At 41.1% G+C, this 19550-nt stretch overlaps 1 protein-coding gene across 1 annotated transcript in view; it reads left to right on the plus strand.

Moving 5' to 3' along the window:
* Positions 1-19550, plus strand: part of SYN2 (synapsin II) — a 240503-nt gene that overhangs the window by 99022 nt on the left and 121931 nt on the right. The window contains exon 2 of the mRNA XM_063121222.1: positions 15941-15998. Within this exon, the coding sequence (XP_062977292.1) occupies positions 15941-15998 (58 nt within the window). The remainder of the gene's footprint in view (positions 1-15940; positions 15999-19550) is intronic.

The following is a 19550-nucleotide window of genomic DNA, read 5'->3' on the forward strand; positions in this document are numbered from 1 at the left end:
CCCATTGGAATGATGGGAGCTTTAGAGTACTGCTTAGTGGATTACAAGTTTTTAAAAAATACAGTTATATTTATATAGCATTTATATCTTGTCTGTCCTCTTGAAATAAATAAATAAATAAATCTCTCTAGGGCCAGCAGCCAGTAGTCACCAAACATAATACCTTTTGTTGTTGAATTGATTGGGTACTGCAGTTCGGTTGTTAAGTGTAAAACGATCTTCCTATTCTTATTAGAATCAACTTTGCGACTTGGTTTAATTTATTTTCAAGAATCAGTCTGACAAGTGCTTAGATCTGGTTCATTAACAAGGTAATGTTTTGTGATGCTGGCTAATTGCCAGAATTCAAAGGGAGATGGCAAAAAATAATAATTCCATTCCTTATGAACGTAACATAACACCACATCACGTATAATTTTAGTGTGTCATGGCCAGAAGACTTTGTGTTTAGGCCCACATACATCAAATTAAAAATATTATTATTGCTGACATGATTCTTATCTATTCCATCTTGCATGGATTGTAATGGTAGTGCTTTAGAGTTGTAAAGATATATTTCAGTAATGGTATTCTCAAGGAAGTTGCCATTGGCCAACTTTGTAAGGAATAGCTGAGCTGTAGTTGTGGTGGAATATATTTAATTTGCTGAAGGGTCATAATTCTGCTGTGTCTGCCTCTCCCATTTCTGCATCTATGAGCAAGAACGCTACTTAGATGAGCTACAAATATAAGTTGTTTTGATGAGGAGGCTATTCAAGCTACAAGCTTTCATGGCCAGTATGGGCGAGCTCTGCCACTCTTCTGAGCAACTGCAGTAGCAGCAGAACAATCAGCCCAGACTCAGGCCTTTTCTACACCTAAGGGTTATCCCAGGAAAATGGAGAGATCATCCCTGCCTTCTCCCGGGATCCCCTGTGTGGCATTTGGATGATGATGATGATGATAATAATAATAATATATTTATTTATTTGTTACCCGCCTCTCCCTCTGGATCGAGGCGGGGTACAACACAAATAAAAACACCATAAAATACATACAACTAATTCAAACGTTTAAAACCAGTGCATAATTAAAAGCAGCACACCATTAAAAAAGGGGGCGATCCTGGGGACAAAGGCAGGTGTAGAAATGGCCTTAGTTACCGCCTTGTGAAGAAGGAAGCAGCAGTTTCGAGTGTCCTTTGCTTTGTTCTTGGCTTTGTTTGCTAATTTGCTTGCAATATTTTTTGGAAAAGTTGGGGTTGGGTGGCTGGGGAGCCAGCCAGCTAACCTGGCAGTTGCAATATCTTTAGCCAGAAATCTGGTACAACAGCTATGTTGACATTTTTCTTAATTGTGGGGTGACAAAATAATTTTTAAAATCCCAAGCCCATGTTCCTCTGTGCCCAGCCAAATTCATTTATTTTTTTAAAAAAAGGATCTATCTTTGGTCAAATTGATCTCTCTAAATGTATTTTTTTTATCATAGTGGCCATATAAGTATTTGATCGTATATACTTTAAAAAAAAACTATTAGTGTGTGTGTCTCAGTGTGTTGGGAAGCAAGCCACATTAATTTATCTTTCCTTTGTATTATTGTTTGTTCTCTGTTGGGGAGCAGCATTACGAACTTATCTTAGAAAAAAACTTTTGTGTTTCTTTCTAGACTGCATTAATTTATCTTAAGAAAGATTTGTGTGTTTCTCTCTAGAGTACATCCATGTATCTTTTTTTGTGATTAATTTATTATTAATGGCTGCTTGGAAGCCCCGCAAACTGTGTGGGCTTCCGAGATTCCTATGTGCAGCCAGGCCTCCGATCTTTGATTTTTTGCTAGTGATGTTGCTTTGAATGGAGAGGGAAGGAGGCTGGAAGAGGAATATTCCAGCTGCAAGGGGCACTTGGGGGAGATCTCCAACTCCCTCTTCTGAGAATTGAGCACTTGAATCTAAGACATCCTACAGTCCCAGGGACGCTCTCCTAGGGACTATAGGATTGCTCTCCCAAAACACTTTTGTCTTTTTTTGTGGTTGTGGTTTGCCAAATTTCATGGGTTGTATTTTTTTAAAAAAAATCCTGTGCAGATAATGGCTGGCTAGTGTATATGCATACGTTGTTGTTTTTTTGTATTGTGCTGCTTCTTACCACTGTTACTTGGATTTATAGATGTTCTGCTGTGTTCCAAGGGCTGCTTTTCTGTGTGATTCTGAGGATGAGGATGATTCAGGATGATGTGTGGCTGTGTGGAGTCTCCCCTCCCGCTCATGATCTTAAAGTCACTTGATTCTCTGCAATGGGGGTTGCTGTTGGACCAGGAGAATGAGCATCTAAAGAAATGTGAACCGCCCAGAGAGCTTCGGCTATTGGGCGGTATAAAAATGTAATAAATAAATAAATAAATAAATAAATGTGTTTGTGTGGGTTGTGTTGTCCTATTCTACCACCACCAGCACTTCCCACACAGATGGTACTCATGATTTCAAAGACAATTGATTCTGCTTCCATCTCTACGCAATGTGGGTTGCTGCAGGAACAAAAAAATGTGGCTCCAAAGGCATGCTTTTGTGTGGATTAATATTACTATTGTTGCAGTTACAACATGCAAAAAGGTGAATTTTGAATGCATTGAGAACTTGCTGCTGTGTTGACTATGGGTTATGTCAGCAAAGTAGCCCATGGCTATTATGCCTACATTGCTGGGTAGGAGAGTAGTAGTGTATGACATCACTGCAAAGTAGACTTCAGGCAGCAAAACGTCCTCTTTTTGCTGTGATGGTGTGTGTCCCGTTTGGCTGCTGCATCTGAGTGAGTCAGTCTATGTCACTTCATAAGTATATGTACAATATGTGTGTGAGAGAGAAAGGGAAAGGGAGAGAGGGAGGGAGGAAATTCTTCAATGTGCATTTATGTTTTCTGGATGTGAAGATTGTTTTTGCATTATTATTGTTGTTGTTGTTGTTGTTAGTTGCTGATTGTGTGTATGCACAAATTTGTGAATTCAGTACTGGGGGCTGAGTAGAGACCCCACCACGGATCATAAGCCCTGGAACCGACACGCCTTGATCCAGCCCTGGGTGTGTGGCTCTGAGGATACCATCATAGAATATCATTATAAGATATTATCATGATCATTAGCAGCATGAGTTTGTGTGGCTGTGTGAATTGTACCCACCACCACCACCACCACACACTTGAGTCTCTGTAGAATGGGAGATGTTGCTCGAACAAAAGAATGTGGGTCCAAAGAAGTGTTTTTGTGTGGCTGTGTGATTTCCCCACCCCTCCTTTGCACATATGATCTTAAAATCCATGTGCCTCAGTTTTCCCTTTCTATGGCATAGGTTGCTGGCTGTTGGGGATTCAAAAGACTGTCCCCCTCCACTGACTCCCTTGTCTCTGCCTCTGCTGACCCACCACCAGCACCAGCAGCCTCAGTAGGCACCAGCTGCCACTGCATTTGAGACATTAGCATGAAAGAAGCATAGTTATGGTCTAAGCAGAGATGGAACACTTTTTAAGTTCCATTTATTTCAACAGGATAATTAAGAACATGCTTGAATATCTCTCACTGAAGTAGGATAGATCGTGCCCTATGTTAAGTTGTAAAAATAGTACTTGCCTCAGTGAACAAAAATATCCTTCGGGAAAATATTGTGACTCGCAGCATTCTGTATAGCAAAAATAAGTGACTCAAAGTAAAAAAAAAAGTAGCTTTTGTACTTTTACAGATTATAGGGTATAATTCCAAAATAGTTTCCACAGCCAGACTCATCGAAAAGAGAAACTCAATTGAACTTATTTCTGCTTGCCATTTGCTAACAGAATAAAAGATAGGCTTTTTTATTTTGAAGATAAAATAATGTTGATGATGATTCTGTTATTAATTCTTCCAACATATTTTAATTTTTGACAACTCTAGGCGTGCAATCCTATGTATGTCTAGTCAGAAGTAATTCCTATTGAGCTCAATGGCACTTACTCCCAGGTAAGTGAGCATAGGATTGCAACCTGACAAAGCAATCCTATACAACAATTACACAAGGTAGTGGTGGGAAGACACCATATAGTATAGACTATCTGCTCAGCCTTGGAGGGGAGCGGGAAAAGAACATAAGAAGATAAGAAGAGTTGTGCTGGTTCAGACCAAGGGTCCATCTAGTCCAGCACTCTGTTCAGATAGTGGCCAACCAGCTGTCAACCAGGAAACCACAAGCAGGGCATGAGTGCAAAGCACCCTCCCACCCATGTTCCCCAGCAACTGGTGTACACAGGCTTACTGCCTCTGATACTGGAGGTAAAGCATAGCTATCGGGACTAGTAGCCATTGATAGCCTTATTTTCCAAGAAGTCTTCTAACCCAAATTAAGGAGGCCATCCAAATTAGTGGCCATCACTACATCTTGTGGTAGCGAATTCCATAGTTTTCACAACCAGAAAATACAAAAGCAGTCATGTCCTTAAAAACACCACCAAAGTCTACCAATCAGCAACTGTGCTGGCACCGACACCCACATACAGAGGTAACCAATGAACTCAAAATGACAGCACAGTTCCTCCATCACCACACAAAATGTTGCCAGAATGTCTCCATTCTATCAGCCCCAGTGGCTCAGGCAGCGGTGACCCGGTTACTGTCATGCCCTGGCTTTCCTCCAAGCAGGAGATCAAATCCCTTTATTCTCCCCACAACCACCATTTTGATGTACTACAGACACAAGGGAGGAAGGAGACCCCATACAACACAGTAGCCACATAGCTTTCTGGGCAGGACATCTGTTGCATCTGTTATCCTGGGACAAGTGTCCAAGATCCACCTTAGGGAGAAAAAGACTATTGACAGGCAGCCAGATTGAGGGACCAGGGTAGGCAACAAGGGAAGCCACACAATGATTGCAGAACACCTCCAAACCCATCTCTTGTAGCCACAGTAGCCATAGGGCATGGAGTTGGGAAGCAGCAGGTGTGAATTTGAGTCTTGCCAGGTATGTATGCAGAAGCAGTGGTGATGGGAAGCAATATCAGGGGCAAAAGAGAGAAACCCCACACTTGAACCCACACCACAGGCTCACAGAGCAGCACCTAACCACTCAGAGACAAAAAAACACAATTTGTCTCCAGCCAGAAGACTTAGTTGTTGGGGTTGCAGGAGGAGCCTTAGCTGGGTAGAACAGCCCATATTTTACATGCAAGGGGTCCCAAGTTCAAATCCAGCATATAGTCCCACACTAGGAAAGTAGAGGAGGGGATCCTACACCAGGCACACCTAAGCCAATCAGCAGGACTGCTACATGGATCAATAGCATGGTCCCTGCGTGGGCCAATCAGTTTTTTTGGCCCAACTCCTCGCACTGTCAACCCATGTGACCAATTCACAGGACCCCCCCCCCCCATTTTGTCCAACAGGCCAGTGCTACTGGTAGATCTCAACACACATCCTCATCTCCATCTCTTTCACATCCTCCCCCCCCCACTCATTCCATCCTCATTCCTTTCATACCGCCTCACCTGACTACCTCACACATCCTGGCAATAGCTGCATCCATTCCACTTGTGTATCCTTCCCCTTCACAGTCCAGGGAAATTGAGTGTGCAGAGAGAGGAAGGGACCCCAAACACATTAAGCTTCCTGCCCCACTACCACCCTCAAACTCCCAGCTTGAGGCCTACTGATATTGGAGTGGGGAAAAGGAATCCCCCACTCAATAGAAAGTTGAGTAGAATTGGCGGGGGGGGGGGGGAAGCAAAAACAAACAAAGGGAGGAAAGGCATAGCAGTTAAATGTCAGCAATGACATAAGTGGAGATAATCATGTTGGCCAAAAGAATTCTAAAAGAACAATGCTAAAAGCCAGATTAGCATAATATTGTTATTATTTATTTGATTTAGGGGATTTCTATACCACTTTTCTTTTTTTAAAAAAAAATATCCAAGGTAGTTTACAAGTTAAAATCAGGATAAAAATACAATAAAACAAATCATTAAAACAATAAAATCTCATTAAAATAATGAAGGGTATCTGACAAAGGTAGTGGTCAAGAAAATGCCTGGGGAAATAGATGTGTTTTAAGTTGGCAGTGGTAATGCTCCACACTAGGAACTTCCCTGATCTCAATGGGGAGATCATTCCACATGGTGGGTGCCACAACTAAGAAGGCCCTCCTTCGCACCATGCCAAACTGAGTCTCAGTTGTCCTGGGTATGGTTAGGAAGGTCTACTCCTCAGACTAGGATAACTTCAGTTAAATAGAATGCCTTTATTAGGCCAATTCAGAGATCGTAAAATGCTGTGAAAACTTTTGAGAAGTTTGCATAGTATTTTTTTAGGAGTTGGCCTAATAAAGTTATTATGCTAGAATGGATTTTAGCATTTTTCTATAGCCATGACATACATGGCAACCAAAAGGTCAGTCTTGAATGGATCTATCAGTTAATTTTTTTGTAAACAGGCTGCTGTAGCAAGCACATTTAAGCAAAAAGAAAAATAGTCTAGATTAGAATGATTAAATGGGCATATTCATTCCATATACAAGCGTTGTATTCAAACAGGAAAGGCCAATAGGTTTATTTAAAATATGGAAGTATGAAGAAGAAAAATATTAAGGTAATTGTGTATTATATGAAGTTTATTATCCTGTCGAGTAAATTCTGCTATACCCAGACCTCTCTGTGAGCCTTTCTCCCCTCCATTGGAGCCATTTCCAACTCCCCTCCCACTGGTTTGATCGTTTTTCTGGTGGATTAGGGCACAGTCCTCTACTGACCCGGGTGCTTCTCTCTTAGCCAACGGGCTTGCACATTCTGCTTGCCTGATTATCAAATGTTCTCTCAAAGACGTCAGACGCCTCAGGATATCTTTCTGTGCTTCTAGGTCCAACGCACAGAAAGAGTCCAAAAGAGCTATCTCCTCATTAGTATAGGGTTCATCATCCTTATAGCATCTGTGCCACTGATCCCATGCTGTTTTTTGATCAGCTTGGCCTTTAAGAGTAGGAGCCCTTTTGTGGACCATGTGAATGGGAATTCCACAGGCCGTCACTGAATCTGTGGAGTTATTCAAGTTTATTGAGTTGTTGATCTGCTTCTTTCCACAGTGCTCCGGGTGTTTTATATTATATCCTCCTGAGTCCAGCAGTGATTCTTGTTTTTTTGGAGACACCCTTATACTGCTATAAATAGGACTTTCATTACTATCTGAGAACTTCTGGGTGTTTATACCTTTATGGCTAAAGAGAGTTCCGTCTGTGGTATCAAAGTCAATTAAATTTGTAGTGGCACATGTCTCCTTCTCATAGGTGTTTTTTGGGTATAAAGAACTGGAAAGACCTAAAGCCAGAGGTGTCAGGTTTTCAAAAAATCTTGAGAAAAAAATGCCCCTCCCAGCAAAAGCTTCTCTGCTGTCATATACAGTTTTGGCCTTGCCCCACTCATTGAAGGTAACCACAGCACGAGCATGTGTATAATTATAGTATAAGTATTCCACATGGACAATATTATTTAAAGTAACCAGCCCTGGGAAAACTGCATCCAAGATTATTTTTAAGTGCCGTTTGCGTTCGTGCTGGGTTAAAAAACCTGCAGGCTTAGGATAATTCACTAATACCAACTTCTGGCAATTCTATATTAAGTTCCAACTGGAGTATTTTACGTTTTTTGTCTGGTGGAGCTTCTTTTTCTGTGGGGCTAGTGTCCAAGGATCCTGCGTATCAGAAACTTGGATCTGTTCCTGTACTGATGTTAGTGGGATGGGCTGTAGGGGGGTATCAAATATAATTTCAGATTGGAGCTTGCCAGTATCACCAATAGTTTCCTTGTTCTTGGTTTCCTTAACTTTTGAATCTGCTTTCTGCTTGGGACTTTTGTCAAGCAGTTTAAAAAGTTTCTTGAATTCCATTTTCTTGTATCTTACAGAGTTAGCATTTTTCACATTTTTGGTCTTTTTTAGATTACTGCCCCCTTTCTTCTTGGCCAATCTCCTGCCCACCTTCCTATTTGGCATAGTAGAATTGTTTGTTTGTGCTTCAGTTTTATGCATCTCCATTTCTGAAACCACTCCTCCAAGCTCAGGGGCGTCTTTTGTGTATACTTCAGCCAGTGTTGTTAGAAGGTTGGAATTTGACATTGGTTTTTGCTCAGATGTCTTACTTTCAATTTCACTTGTGTTGCCTTGGATTCCTTTCTTAGATCTGCCTAGTGCAAAAACTGTTAATGTAGTCAGAAGCTCCTTGCATTCTGAGAGAAACTTCTTTATCAGAGATATATCATCTGCCCAGCTCGTAAACAGTCTCTTGGTCAGTTCATGTTGGCTGCTAAGCAGATTGGCTACCACATGGGGATCTTTGTCATCAGAGAAGATAGAGTGAATGTTTCGATATGGGGGTAAAGAATCGAAGTTCTTGCCCAAAAATGCATCCAGGCAGGTCGGTATGACAGAACTTTTTGAGCTGCCTTGTGGAGTTTCAGACGAGCAAATCGGATGTCCAGTCTCTGCAAGGGGGACCCCCACAGATGCGAATTCTGCAGCTAAACTGCATCTGCGTTCCTCTGGGTTTTTCCAGTCCATGACCCTTATTATACTCTGAGGTCTCAGGGACCAGTCTAGAACCTCCTTATCAGGAGGTTCTTTGTCTCAGGTGTTAGATTTAAAAGTTCCTCAGAGTTGATAGGAAAAAAGTTAGTGATTTTTAATTGTTTTTGGGCCTTGGTATAGGAGATCACATCTTCAGTGACTGGAACCAGACCTTGTTGTTTATATCCACCTCTGGTGAGGACCATTGTGTTCTTTATGATGTTACACACTATTAACCAGAAAGCAGAAATAAGCCCAGCGAGGCACAGGAAGTGGTATCCAGTAATCAATGGCCAATGTCTTTCTGGTAATTCCTTTTGCTATTACATCTGAATGGCTGTGGTTATTTTGATCCCTGGTTCCCTTAGTTCTTGTTTGGTTCTTCCCCCTCCTCTGTACACCCTGAGAGGTTTGATATGTGGGGGAACTTCTCTAGCAGCATCCAAAGAACACTGAATCTCCAGGTGTCTGAGTATTGTGGAACGTTACTTCAACTGTCCGTAGACCTCTAGGTAGCGGCTTCTTGCCCACGGCGGAGAGCCTCAGGCCGAGAGCCCTTTTGCTCGTGCCGCAGGCTCGCACCTACAGGATGTTGAAGGCTTAAATACCTGGGGAAAGAGGACAGGTTGCTTGCAGCTGCTGGGGATGGAGGGCAACAGCGAGCACTCACAGGACTCCTCCAATGCAACCCCAACCCTCTCCTGGCCAAGGTGCCTCTAGAAGCCTCGTTTTAAATACCTGGGGAAAGGTATGTTCTGCTGTATTGTTCCTTTTATCAAGATCTACGCCAAACATTTATAACCTCTATCCTGCAGTGAATTCCCGGTAGATCAGATGAATATTACATAAAACATCTTCTATCGGATCAGAATCCTCAGATTACTCTAAAAGTGGCCAGTTTTTGTGCGGCTGCCATAAGCCAACGGAAATTAATGTTGAAGAATTTTATTGCACCTTAGACTAAGGCTGAGACTGCCACGTTTTATGGATTTTATGTATGTATTTTATTGTATATTGGGGGTTTTATGGATTTTATGTATGTATTTTATTGTATATTGGGGGTTTTATGGATTTTATGTATGTATTTTATTGTATATTGGGGTTTTTAATATTATTGTGATGATGTTTTCTGTTGTGCTGGTCTATGACCGAAATAAACAAACTTTGACTTTGATTATATGAAGGTGGAAGTTTTATTTAAAATGATGATGATGATGATGATGATGATGATGATGATGATGCCTTTAATGGTAGAAACCCCTCAAGGTGTTTCTTTTCAAACTGCTAATCTAAAAACTAACTGACCTCACTTCTTTGCATTTAATGAAGCCAAACATATACTCAAACTTATAAAACTTGAGTATACCAATAAATCCCTCATTTGTTTGTTTGTTTGTTTCTACAATGTATAAAGCTAAGAACTGAGATTATAAGAACTCTAACCCTGCTCACCAGGTCAGAAGAAATTATGACTTGGGTTGCTTCCACACTAGCCCTTTTCTCTGGAATGGACATTAAGGTCCTTTCTACACCTAAGGAAAATGGAGGGATCGTCCCTGCCTGCTCCCGGGATCCCCTGTGTTGCATTTGGATGCACAGGAACGATCCCGGGATGATCTTGGGGGAAAAGGGCAAGTGTAGAAACTGCCTAATTTTCTCAGTTATTATGGAATGTCAAACGGTTGCATTCAATTCTAGTGTTTTCTGTGATTCTATCCTGTCTTTTCAAATGCATGGTTCTGTTTTGTCCTGACTTTAAAGGAACTGTGGAATGGCAAAGTGCATTCGATGCACCTGGTGTGGGTCCATGCGTAATAATGCCCATCACTTCTGTCCATCTGAGGCCTTTGGCATCCTTTACGGGCTTACCCCAAGTAGTGCAAGGAAAGTCTCACCCACCCCTTTCTCCTGCTATCCCTCTCTATCTCCCATTGTTCCGGGAAAACAAACTTTTCTGGCTTCAGCAAGGAAGAAATCAGCTACCTCAATTAATGAGAGAAAAAGCGAGCCTTTTTTAGGCAACAGATTGGGAAATGCAGGAAGACCCTCCTTGGAATGCAGGTTCCCACCTTCCTCCCATTCATCAGGCCTGAAGGAAAAGGTGCTTCTCCACAAACAGTGTCCTTGGCCAGGAACATGCTCTGGGTGGGTGTGGATCCTGTATAGCACTGGAGCTCTTCTGCAGTCCCATGGCCGTGCTTCCAGGGCACCTCCTCTGCCTGCACTATGTAACAGCTACTGAGAGCAACACTGAATCCCAGCATTGGCTTGATAGCCCCCCTCCTCCCCTCCAGAGGCAGAGTCTTTTCCTACATTTGATTATTCACAGAGGCAGCTGTAGTTTTATTTTACACTTAAGTCAGTGCAGCTACCACCTAAACAGTGACAATGCATTCCCTTACCTGGATGTGAGCTGGCAGGAGAACTGCCTTCCTCTTCACATGCCCCTCCATCTCTCTGCTGTGCAGCCAAGCATGTCTGCTTCCCGCCACTCTAGCTATCAATTTATTATATTAGACATCAATTTATTATATTTTCATTGCTGTTCCAACAACAACAACAACGAGAGAAAGAGAGCAAGTGGTGAAATTTGAAGTAAAGTTCAGAGAAGTACAGAGGAAAGCAAACAAGTTCAGGAACTAATTATAGGATCATCTCAATAATGAAATAGGCTTTTATAGGGCCCCAAAGCCTGGTTCAGGAGATTTTTTCTGCTATCACTAACGCTATGGGGAGTCCTAATCCATACCTAATCACAGGCCAGGCTGCAAGCCAAAGAGTGTCTGAAGAAGGCTGGAACAGGGAGGCAGGCAAGTGGACAAGGTAGATTGTGAGGGAAGAGGGGAGGGAAAATAGAAGATAGAATGAGATCTGCTTGTAGATCTCTTGGTGAGTTGCAGTAGATAAGCAAGGGTTTTTTGAGTCCTACCTGTTTAACAATAGCAGCAATAACAAGCCTTCCCACTGCCCTCAAATTCTGCTGTGTCTTTCTTCTGTAGCAACTCAAATGTAGATTTGTAGTTATTCGTACAGCTCATGGGTATTGCAGGTAATAATTGGCTCCACCCCCTGTGTAACTATCTTCCTTCTGGCTTCACCCACAACTGTACAAACAGTTCACCTTCACTTGTAGAGTTGGCAACACTGACCTGCATGGCCACCGTTGTATTACTATTTTCTTACCACCACGGTAAAATTTACAACAGTATCCATTCAAGAAAAAGGTATACATGTGGGCGATTGCATTGCCTTATATCATAGGGATAAATCATGAATCCAGATTATGCATCAAGTCATGAAATGGGCTACAGTGGAATTTTTTTTAAAAAAGGTATTCAGAAGTTGAATAAGTGTAAGAGACACCATTTGGCTTAGGACTGTTTGGCTTCTACTGCCCAAACTTGCCAAACACTGTTACCACTCCCAACAGTTTCCTTGGCGTTACTTCTTGACCATGCTGGTAACCTCTGGAACTTGGTTGTTTCTTTCCTGACTATGGTATAGTCAGGAAAGACTATGGTATCTCTAGCTGAACTATTATTGTAGTTTTGAGAAACCCCCAAGCATTGGGGGGAGATTTTACCTTTGACATTCACTTTCAGTTTTCTTTTTACCAGTCCATTTTCTTTCTTTCTTTCTTTCTTTCTTTCTTTCTTTCTTTCTTTTTTAGAAATTTCCTCTTTTGAAGTCAAATGTGACTGTGTTGGACTTCATTGGGAATTTTCTTCCTATATATAAATTCAAATTAATGGCATTGTGGTCACTGTTTCTAATATGTTCAGCACTACTCATATCTCAGCGAGGATTAAGTCAAGGTCACCTTGCCCTCTGGTTGGTTCCATGACTAAGTGTTCCAGGGCACAGTCATTTAGGGTATCTAGAAATTGTCACGACCAGAATATGCATTTATCCATTCTTTGTGTCAGTGACGGTTTCTTCTTCTTATGCCTCCCCAATTTTATTCATTATCTCAATATCACCCTGAGCATTTTGGTTGGGCTGGGCAATAGCATGTCCCCAGTATTAAATTACTGGGGATATTTCCACTAACAACAGTTTAGAGTTTGAACAACATGCTAAGCTGTGATGAGTCTAAAACAAAAGTGGAACCTTCCAATAGAGGAGGAAGGGAAACATCTGAATCCAAGGCTCATCCAGGCTAATTCTTCTGATACTAAACTATGGTTTAGTGTTATGTTTGAACCAGCCCTATATATCCCCACCATTACACAAGGCATTTCTGTAGTCAAAGTAAAATGTTGAAGGTGGTCAGAAAATATGTGTGTGGGTTGAAATAAACTAGCTTGTGAAAGACTGGCTTTCAGGTCTGAATGAGGAAATGTTTGCTAAGAAAACAGACAAAATATTGTCTGATGTTAACCAGAAGTTTAACTGTGGGGTTCCGTGATGAATCAAACCATAAAGTTAAATCATGAAGAGCCTGAATGCTCTTTGTGTTGCTTGTCTTCTCTTAAATGAGCTGTTTTTATTTATGCTGTACAACTAAAATGCCTTGACTGAAAACTCCATTACAAGACCTGTTAAAATAAGGCATTTCCTGGTAGAGTACTAATGACAAACAGTGTTTTCACTAGTTACAAGTGGTAATGAAATGGCTTGGTTTGCAGACTAAAATCAAGAGCAACATCAAGGAGCAGCAGAACATAGTAATTTTAATCCAATTTATAAACAGCTATCTTCCATATTACCAATATGTACAATTAACAACCTTTGGAAATGTTGTATTATAAACTGAAAGATGTTCATAGTGTTGCCAGTGACCTCTAGGGGCTGTCTTCACGGTGTTGGGTTGGCGCTGCCTCCCTCTTCAACCCCATGCTTTCCCTCTCCTATGGCAGCATCGGGAGGGAGCACAGGGTTTCTGGGCGGCCATCCAGGTCCCAGAGCTGTCCCCTCCCTCTTCCTGGTAAAAGGTGACCAATCGCTGGTTGCCTTCCACCAGGATCTGCCCCCAGGTTGACCCCAGATTGGCCCCAGAGTGATGTCACACAGCGGAACAGGCATGTTGACATTGCTTCATTTGAAAAAGTTGGGGCAAATCCCTGACTTTTTCAAAAAGCAGCATCGCAGGGAAGTCGCATGGTGGCTGCAAAGCTGTGTCTGTGTCGTCCAACTGACACGGCACAGATCCAAAGCCACCATAGGGATTTCCCCGGGTATAGAGAGCACCCTAGTGTGTTTTACTGAAGCTTATCATTAGGAAATTCGTTCCATATGTAGCAGCTTCACATTTTCTCTATAAAATAAATCCTTTGACATTTTAATTACTTTCATCACACATCTCAGCTCTAAGCTCAGCTTTCTGCTCCCTCACATTTTCACACCTCCTCCTCCCAGCATTTGTTCAACTAATCTCACATATACTCTTCTTCCCTACACGTGGGAGTTGATGCCTAGTAGTAGGTGGCGGAACTGGGGAAGAGTGCAGGAAATGATGCCTAAATAATCCTGACACCATATGGACACCAAGGCCAGATCTACATCAAGCAGGATATAACAGTTTGAAAACTGTATACAGAGTGTGTCATGGGCCCAACTGTTGTCAATGCTGTTATAAACCGTTTTAAAGCAGTAGTGTAGATCCTGCCTCATTCTTCAGGAACCAGAACATGAAGAGACACTATCTAAGCAAAGTATTTTATTTATTTAATAATTATTAATTACATTTCTATACCACCCAATAGCCGGAGCTCTCTGGGTGGTTCACAAAAATTAAAACCATTCAAAGTATAAAACAACAGTATAAAACCATAATATAAAATACAATAAGTTTATTATTTTAGTATTGAATAAGTATTTAGGTTGAGGTCTACTGGAATCTAACACAGATGCCTGATTGGGTCTAACTAGTAAACACAGAGAGAGGAAAAGTGACAGATTGTGTCCTAAGCTAGAACTGTTCGGAAAACTGTTAATTTTTATAGACACCATGTAATTTCTGTGCCTATGCTAGCGTTGAACATGATTGTGCCATGATAATGTTTTCTGTCTCTGCAGGCTATAACTGAACAAATAAAGGAGTGATGCAACTTCGAAGATATGATTTTAAATAGATGTTTTAGCCATGTTCAGTATTGTCATTGCTGAGTAGGGAAAATAAACCTTGGCTACTAATTTGGCATATCTTAAAAAAGTGCATCCATATATTTTAATGTCAAAAGCTCAGTCATCTCTTCATTGAAGAGGCATAACAATATTAGTGCTTGAAACTGTATTCTGAATATGAGCTAAAACGTGCATCCATAAAATAGATATATTAATATATGTCCCCTTTTCTAGATTCTATTTTATTTATTTATTTATTTATTTATTAATATTAATTAACGCATGCCACATTCTGGTAGGAAAATGAATTCTACATAAAGAGAGGGGAATTATCCATCATCTTTATTTCCAGCACACCATATTTTATATTTCCAGCACAACTATTTTACTTCCATCAGGAACGCTTTATTTTGTTAACCTTTCTTAAACTGGCAAGCAGCTGTTCTCTTGGCCACTGTTGATTTACCTTACATAGTAGCTGTAAACCAAGCAGGGGATTGCTGCCGTTACCAAACAAGACTTTCTAGGAGTTTCCATATATTTAATATTCCCCCTTTTCATGCAAGGATGTAATTTAGACATTAAATGAATATATGTCAACATGGCTGCAAATTTCCCAAGTAAGTATGCTGGGAATAATTAAGGCTTGTTGATGTTTTGTTTAAGCACTGAAGGCGCCACTTAACTTTGGAATGGGCCCAAGTTCTCAGTAAATGAACGCTTCGAAAGTTAGTCAAGGTTTAGTCCTCTGAATCTGGGAATGCAAGAATATGCTTTATAACGTTATGCTTGGGTAAAAAGACCAAGAAAGATCTTTTAAGCCTAAAATGTTCAGGAAGCTTTTTGTGCTTCTGTGGAAGTAAGTTCACTGGAAGAATTCCTAGCCTTATTTTGTTTAATGTTTTGTTAGACTCCAGATGGCATAATTTAGTGTTCCGTATTAGTGTTTATTTTCAAAACTGAAGTCATTTGTTGAAACATGAATCATGCCAGAGGTTTAATAATTGCCTCATCCAGCGGATGTTTACAAAGAAAAGGTGAATCTGAGGGGGAGTATTACAGTTCATATGCCAAAATATAAAAGAGATTCTAATGATTTTAAAGCATCAACCTTTTAAGTATGTAGATCTATTAAATAGTTTATTTTTAAAAATGTCAAACATAAACGTAACTTTTTTGCTTTAGATGAGTTTAAATGAAATGTAGAATTTATCACAAAAGCTCAGTAATGTTAAAAATATATTGTCCAGCTTTCTAAAAGATAATAATTTTATTGGTGTCATTAGACATACACCATTATAGTTACAACTATAATTCTTATCTTTTCCAGGACCAAAAGTTTTCGTGGGAAAAAAGTCCATGGGGAATATGACATCAAAGTTGAACAGGTACTAATTTACTGTCATTTTTATGCACACCTTTTTTTCTGTTCCCTGTATCATTAAAATACTGTACTCAGGTTGTTGAGAATGGAGGATTTTTTTCATAAGCCAGCAAGCCACATTGAAATTCCATCTGTATTGACATAAAACAATACAATGCAATTTACATAAAATATTCACAACTATTTGATCCATAACTTTCTTTTGAACTTGTACAATGTTTAATACCAGCCTGGAAATTAGTTATCCAGCTATATCCAATCTCTTATATCCTGCCCTTACAATTGTTAAAATATCACAATCACATAATTACACAACAGCATAAAAACAAAATCATATAAAATAATATTAAAATTAAGTCACACATTTATTATTTATTTATTTATTTATTTATTACATTTTTATACCGCCCAATAGCCGAAGCTCTCTGGGCGGTTCACAAAAATTAAAACCATCATAAAACAACCAACAAGTTAAAAATACAAATACAAAATACAATATAAAAAGCATAACCAGGATAAAACCACGCAGCAAAATTGATATAAGGTTAAAATACAGAGTTAAAACAGTATAATTTAAATTTAAGTTAAAATTAAGTGTTAAAATACTGAGTGAATAAAAAGGTCTTCAGCTGGCGACGAAAGGAGTACAGTGTAGGCGCCAGGCGGACCTCTCTGGGGAGCTCATTCTACAACCGGGGTGCCACAGCGGAGAAAGCCCTCCTCCTAGTAGCCACCTGCCTCACTTCCTTTGGCAGGGGCTCACGGAGAAGGGCCCCTGTAGATGATCTTAAGGTCCGGGTAGGTACATATGGGAGGAGGCGTTCCTTCAAATAACCTGGCCCCAAACCGTTTAGGGCTTTAAATGTCAATACCAGCACTTTGAATCGGGCCCGGACCTGGACTGGCAGCCAATGAAGCTGGAAAAGGACTGGCGTAATGTGATCTCACCAGCCAGTCCCTGTTAGTAAACGGGCTGCCCTGTTTTGTACCAGCTGAAGCTTCCGGACCGTTTTCAAAGGCAGCCCCACGTATAACGCATTGCAGTAATCCAAACGAGAGGTTATCAGAGCATGGATAACTGTAGCTAGGCTATCACTGTCCAGATAAGGGCGCAGTTGGTATATCAGCCTAAGCTGATAAAAGGTGCTCTTTGCCACTGAGTTCACCTGTGCCTCGAGTGACAGTTCTGGATCGAAGAGCACCCCCAAACTACGGACCCGATCCTTTAGGGAGAGTGCAACCCCGTCCAGGACAGGGCAAACATCACCTCACCGGACAGAAGAACCACCCGCTAACAGTACCTCCGTCTTGTCTGGATTGAGTCTCAGTTTGTTAGCCCTCATCCAGTCCATTACCGTGCCCAGGCACTGGTTCAGAACAGTCACTGCCTCACCTGGGTTTGATGAAAAGGAAAGGTAGAGCTGGGTGTCATCCGCATATTGATGACACCTCAGTCCACATCTCCGGATAACCTCCCCCAGCGGCTTCATGTATATGTTAAACAGCATAGGGGATAAAATAGAGCCCTGCGGAACCCCATGGCTTAGGAGCCACGGCACAGAGCAATAATCCCCCAGCACCACCTTCTGGAATCGGCCATCCAAGTAGGAGCGGAACCACTGCAACGCAGTACCTCCAACTCCCAGTTCAGACAACCTATCCAGAAGGATACCATGGTCGATGGTATCGAAGGCCGCTGAGAGGTCCAGGAGAACCAACAGGGTCGCACTCCCCCTGTCTCTCTCCCGACAGAGGTCATCCCACAGGGCGACCAAGGCAGTTTCCGTTCCAAAACCAGGCCTGAAACCCGATTGAAATGGATCTAGATAATCCGTTTCATTCAAGAGTGCCTGGAGTTGTCCTACAACCACCCGCTCAAGCACCTTGCCCAGGAAAGGGATATTTGCCATTTAGAATTATCTGTATGAAGTTCTCTATTTTATTTTTTTAGAAGTCCATAATTATGACCATTTTATACACCCATGCATTCTATATATTCTACTATACATTTGTACCTGATGTGTGGTTATACTTTCCATAGCACTAGGGAGGATAATGCAGTGTTGGCAAACTGTTCAATAGTAGAGCAGGCACAGCAACCACCACCCCATTGGTAGGGTGACCATATAGAAAGGAGCATAGGGTTCCTATATCTTTAATAGTTGTATAAAAAAGGGAATTTCAGGAAGTGTCATTTGTATGTATGGAGCACCTGAAATTCCCTCTTCATCACAACAGTTAAAGCCGCAAGAGCCCTGCCGTCTTTTGTAGTGTGGCCAGATACAAAAGAGGGCAGGACTCCTTCAGCTTTAACTGTTGTATACAACTGTTAAAGATACAGGAGCCCTGCCCTCCTTTCCATATGGTCACACTATTCATTAGTATTTGGCAAACTTTGAGTTCTCTCTGAGAGACAGACTTAGAGTCATGACAGAACAAGTGAACAACTGATCTTGCCAGAAGCAAAGCAACAGTGAGTTACCTTTACAAGGGTAAATTTACCAAAACCACTTAAAACAAACAGCACTTTTTGAGTGGCCAATAACTGGATTATTGATATGCAGGTGTATTACAGCCTTCGATCATCAACCAGGAATTTTTCACACGTTTTGGAAGTATCACAGTCTTGATTAACTTGAGGCACAACCCATTTCTAGTTCATCCTTTGGGGACTCTTGATGATTTCCATTTCTATAATTCTATGAAACCACTATTAACTGTACCTGAGAGTCTCACTCTTTGTTTTATTGTTACATTTGGACTCAGCATCTTTTGACCAACTTCAACCCCTTTTTAAAGGAACCATTTTTCTCAGCTGAAAGCCCAGCTTCAGCTATAATAGGATGGATCTACTGAGATCCAAGGAAATATATCTTTCAAGCCCTACCCTACTTTCTGGAGTTTTCCACCTACAGTATAAATTTTAGTTCCTTATCCCATACCTTCTGTTTTGTCCTTACGTGAGTGTGTGACAGTTTGGGTTATCCTTGAACTAGTTTTTGGGTGGAAGGCCAGCCTTCCCCTGGTCAACTAGTAGGAAGAATTCCAGCCAGGTCTCCTAAATTGGACAATTTTTGTTCCTTCTTCACCCTATTGCTATCAAGTCAAATTCTCCAAAGAGTTTGTCTAATACACAGTCAGTCCCTTTCTGAAGAATATAGTTCTCAAAGAAGACAAGAAGAAAGGATTGCGCACTAGACTCTCGAAATTGGAGTAAATGTGTGAATTCGACATAGGTAACCCCAGTCCTGCTCTCCTCTTTTGTCACAGTGACCATGCGTCAGGACCAGCTTTGCCGCACAGCCTATATAGACCCAAAGGTAGTTACATTTCTAAACAAACTTACATATTGTTTCTAGCTTTTATATGAAAAATATTTCAACAAAATGTTTTGCATTCTAAATAAGGTTGCTAACATGCCCTAAGGGAAGAGTTCCTGTAGCAATTTCTTGTTTTACTTGTTCTGCTTTTACCTGCCTTCGGTACAAATGTTAAAGATAGAGTCAGCGGCACTAACCCTAAACAGAGTAGCACCTTCAGATGTATGAAGAATCTA

The sequence above is a fragment of the Elgaria multicarinata genome, chromosome 3 (genome assembly GCF_023053635.1).
Source record: "Elgaria multicarinata webbii isolate HBS135686 ecotype San Diego chromosome 3, rElgMul1.1.pri, whole genome shotgun sequence".
Lineage (NCBI taxonomy): Eukaryota > Metazoa > Chordata > Lepidosauria > Squamata > Anguidae > Elgaria > Elgaria multicarinata.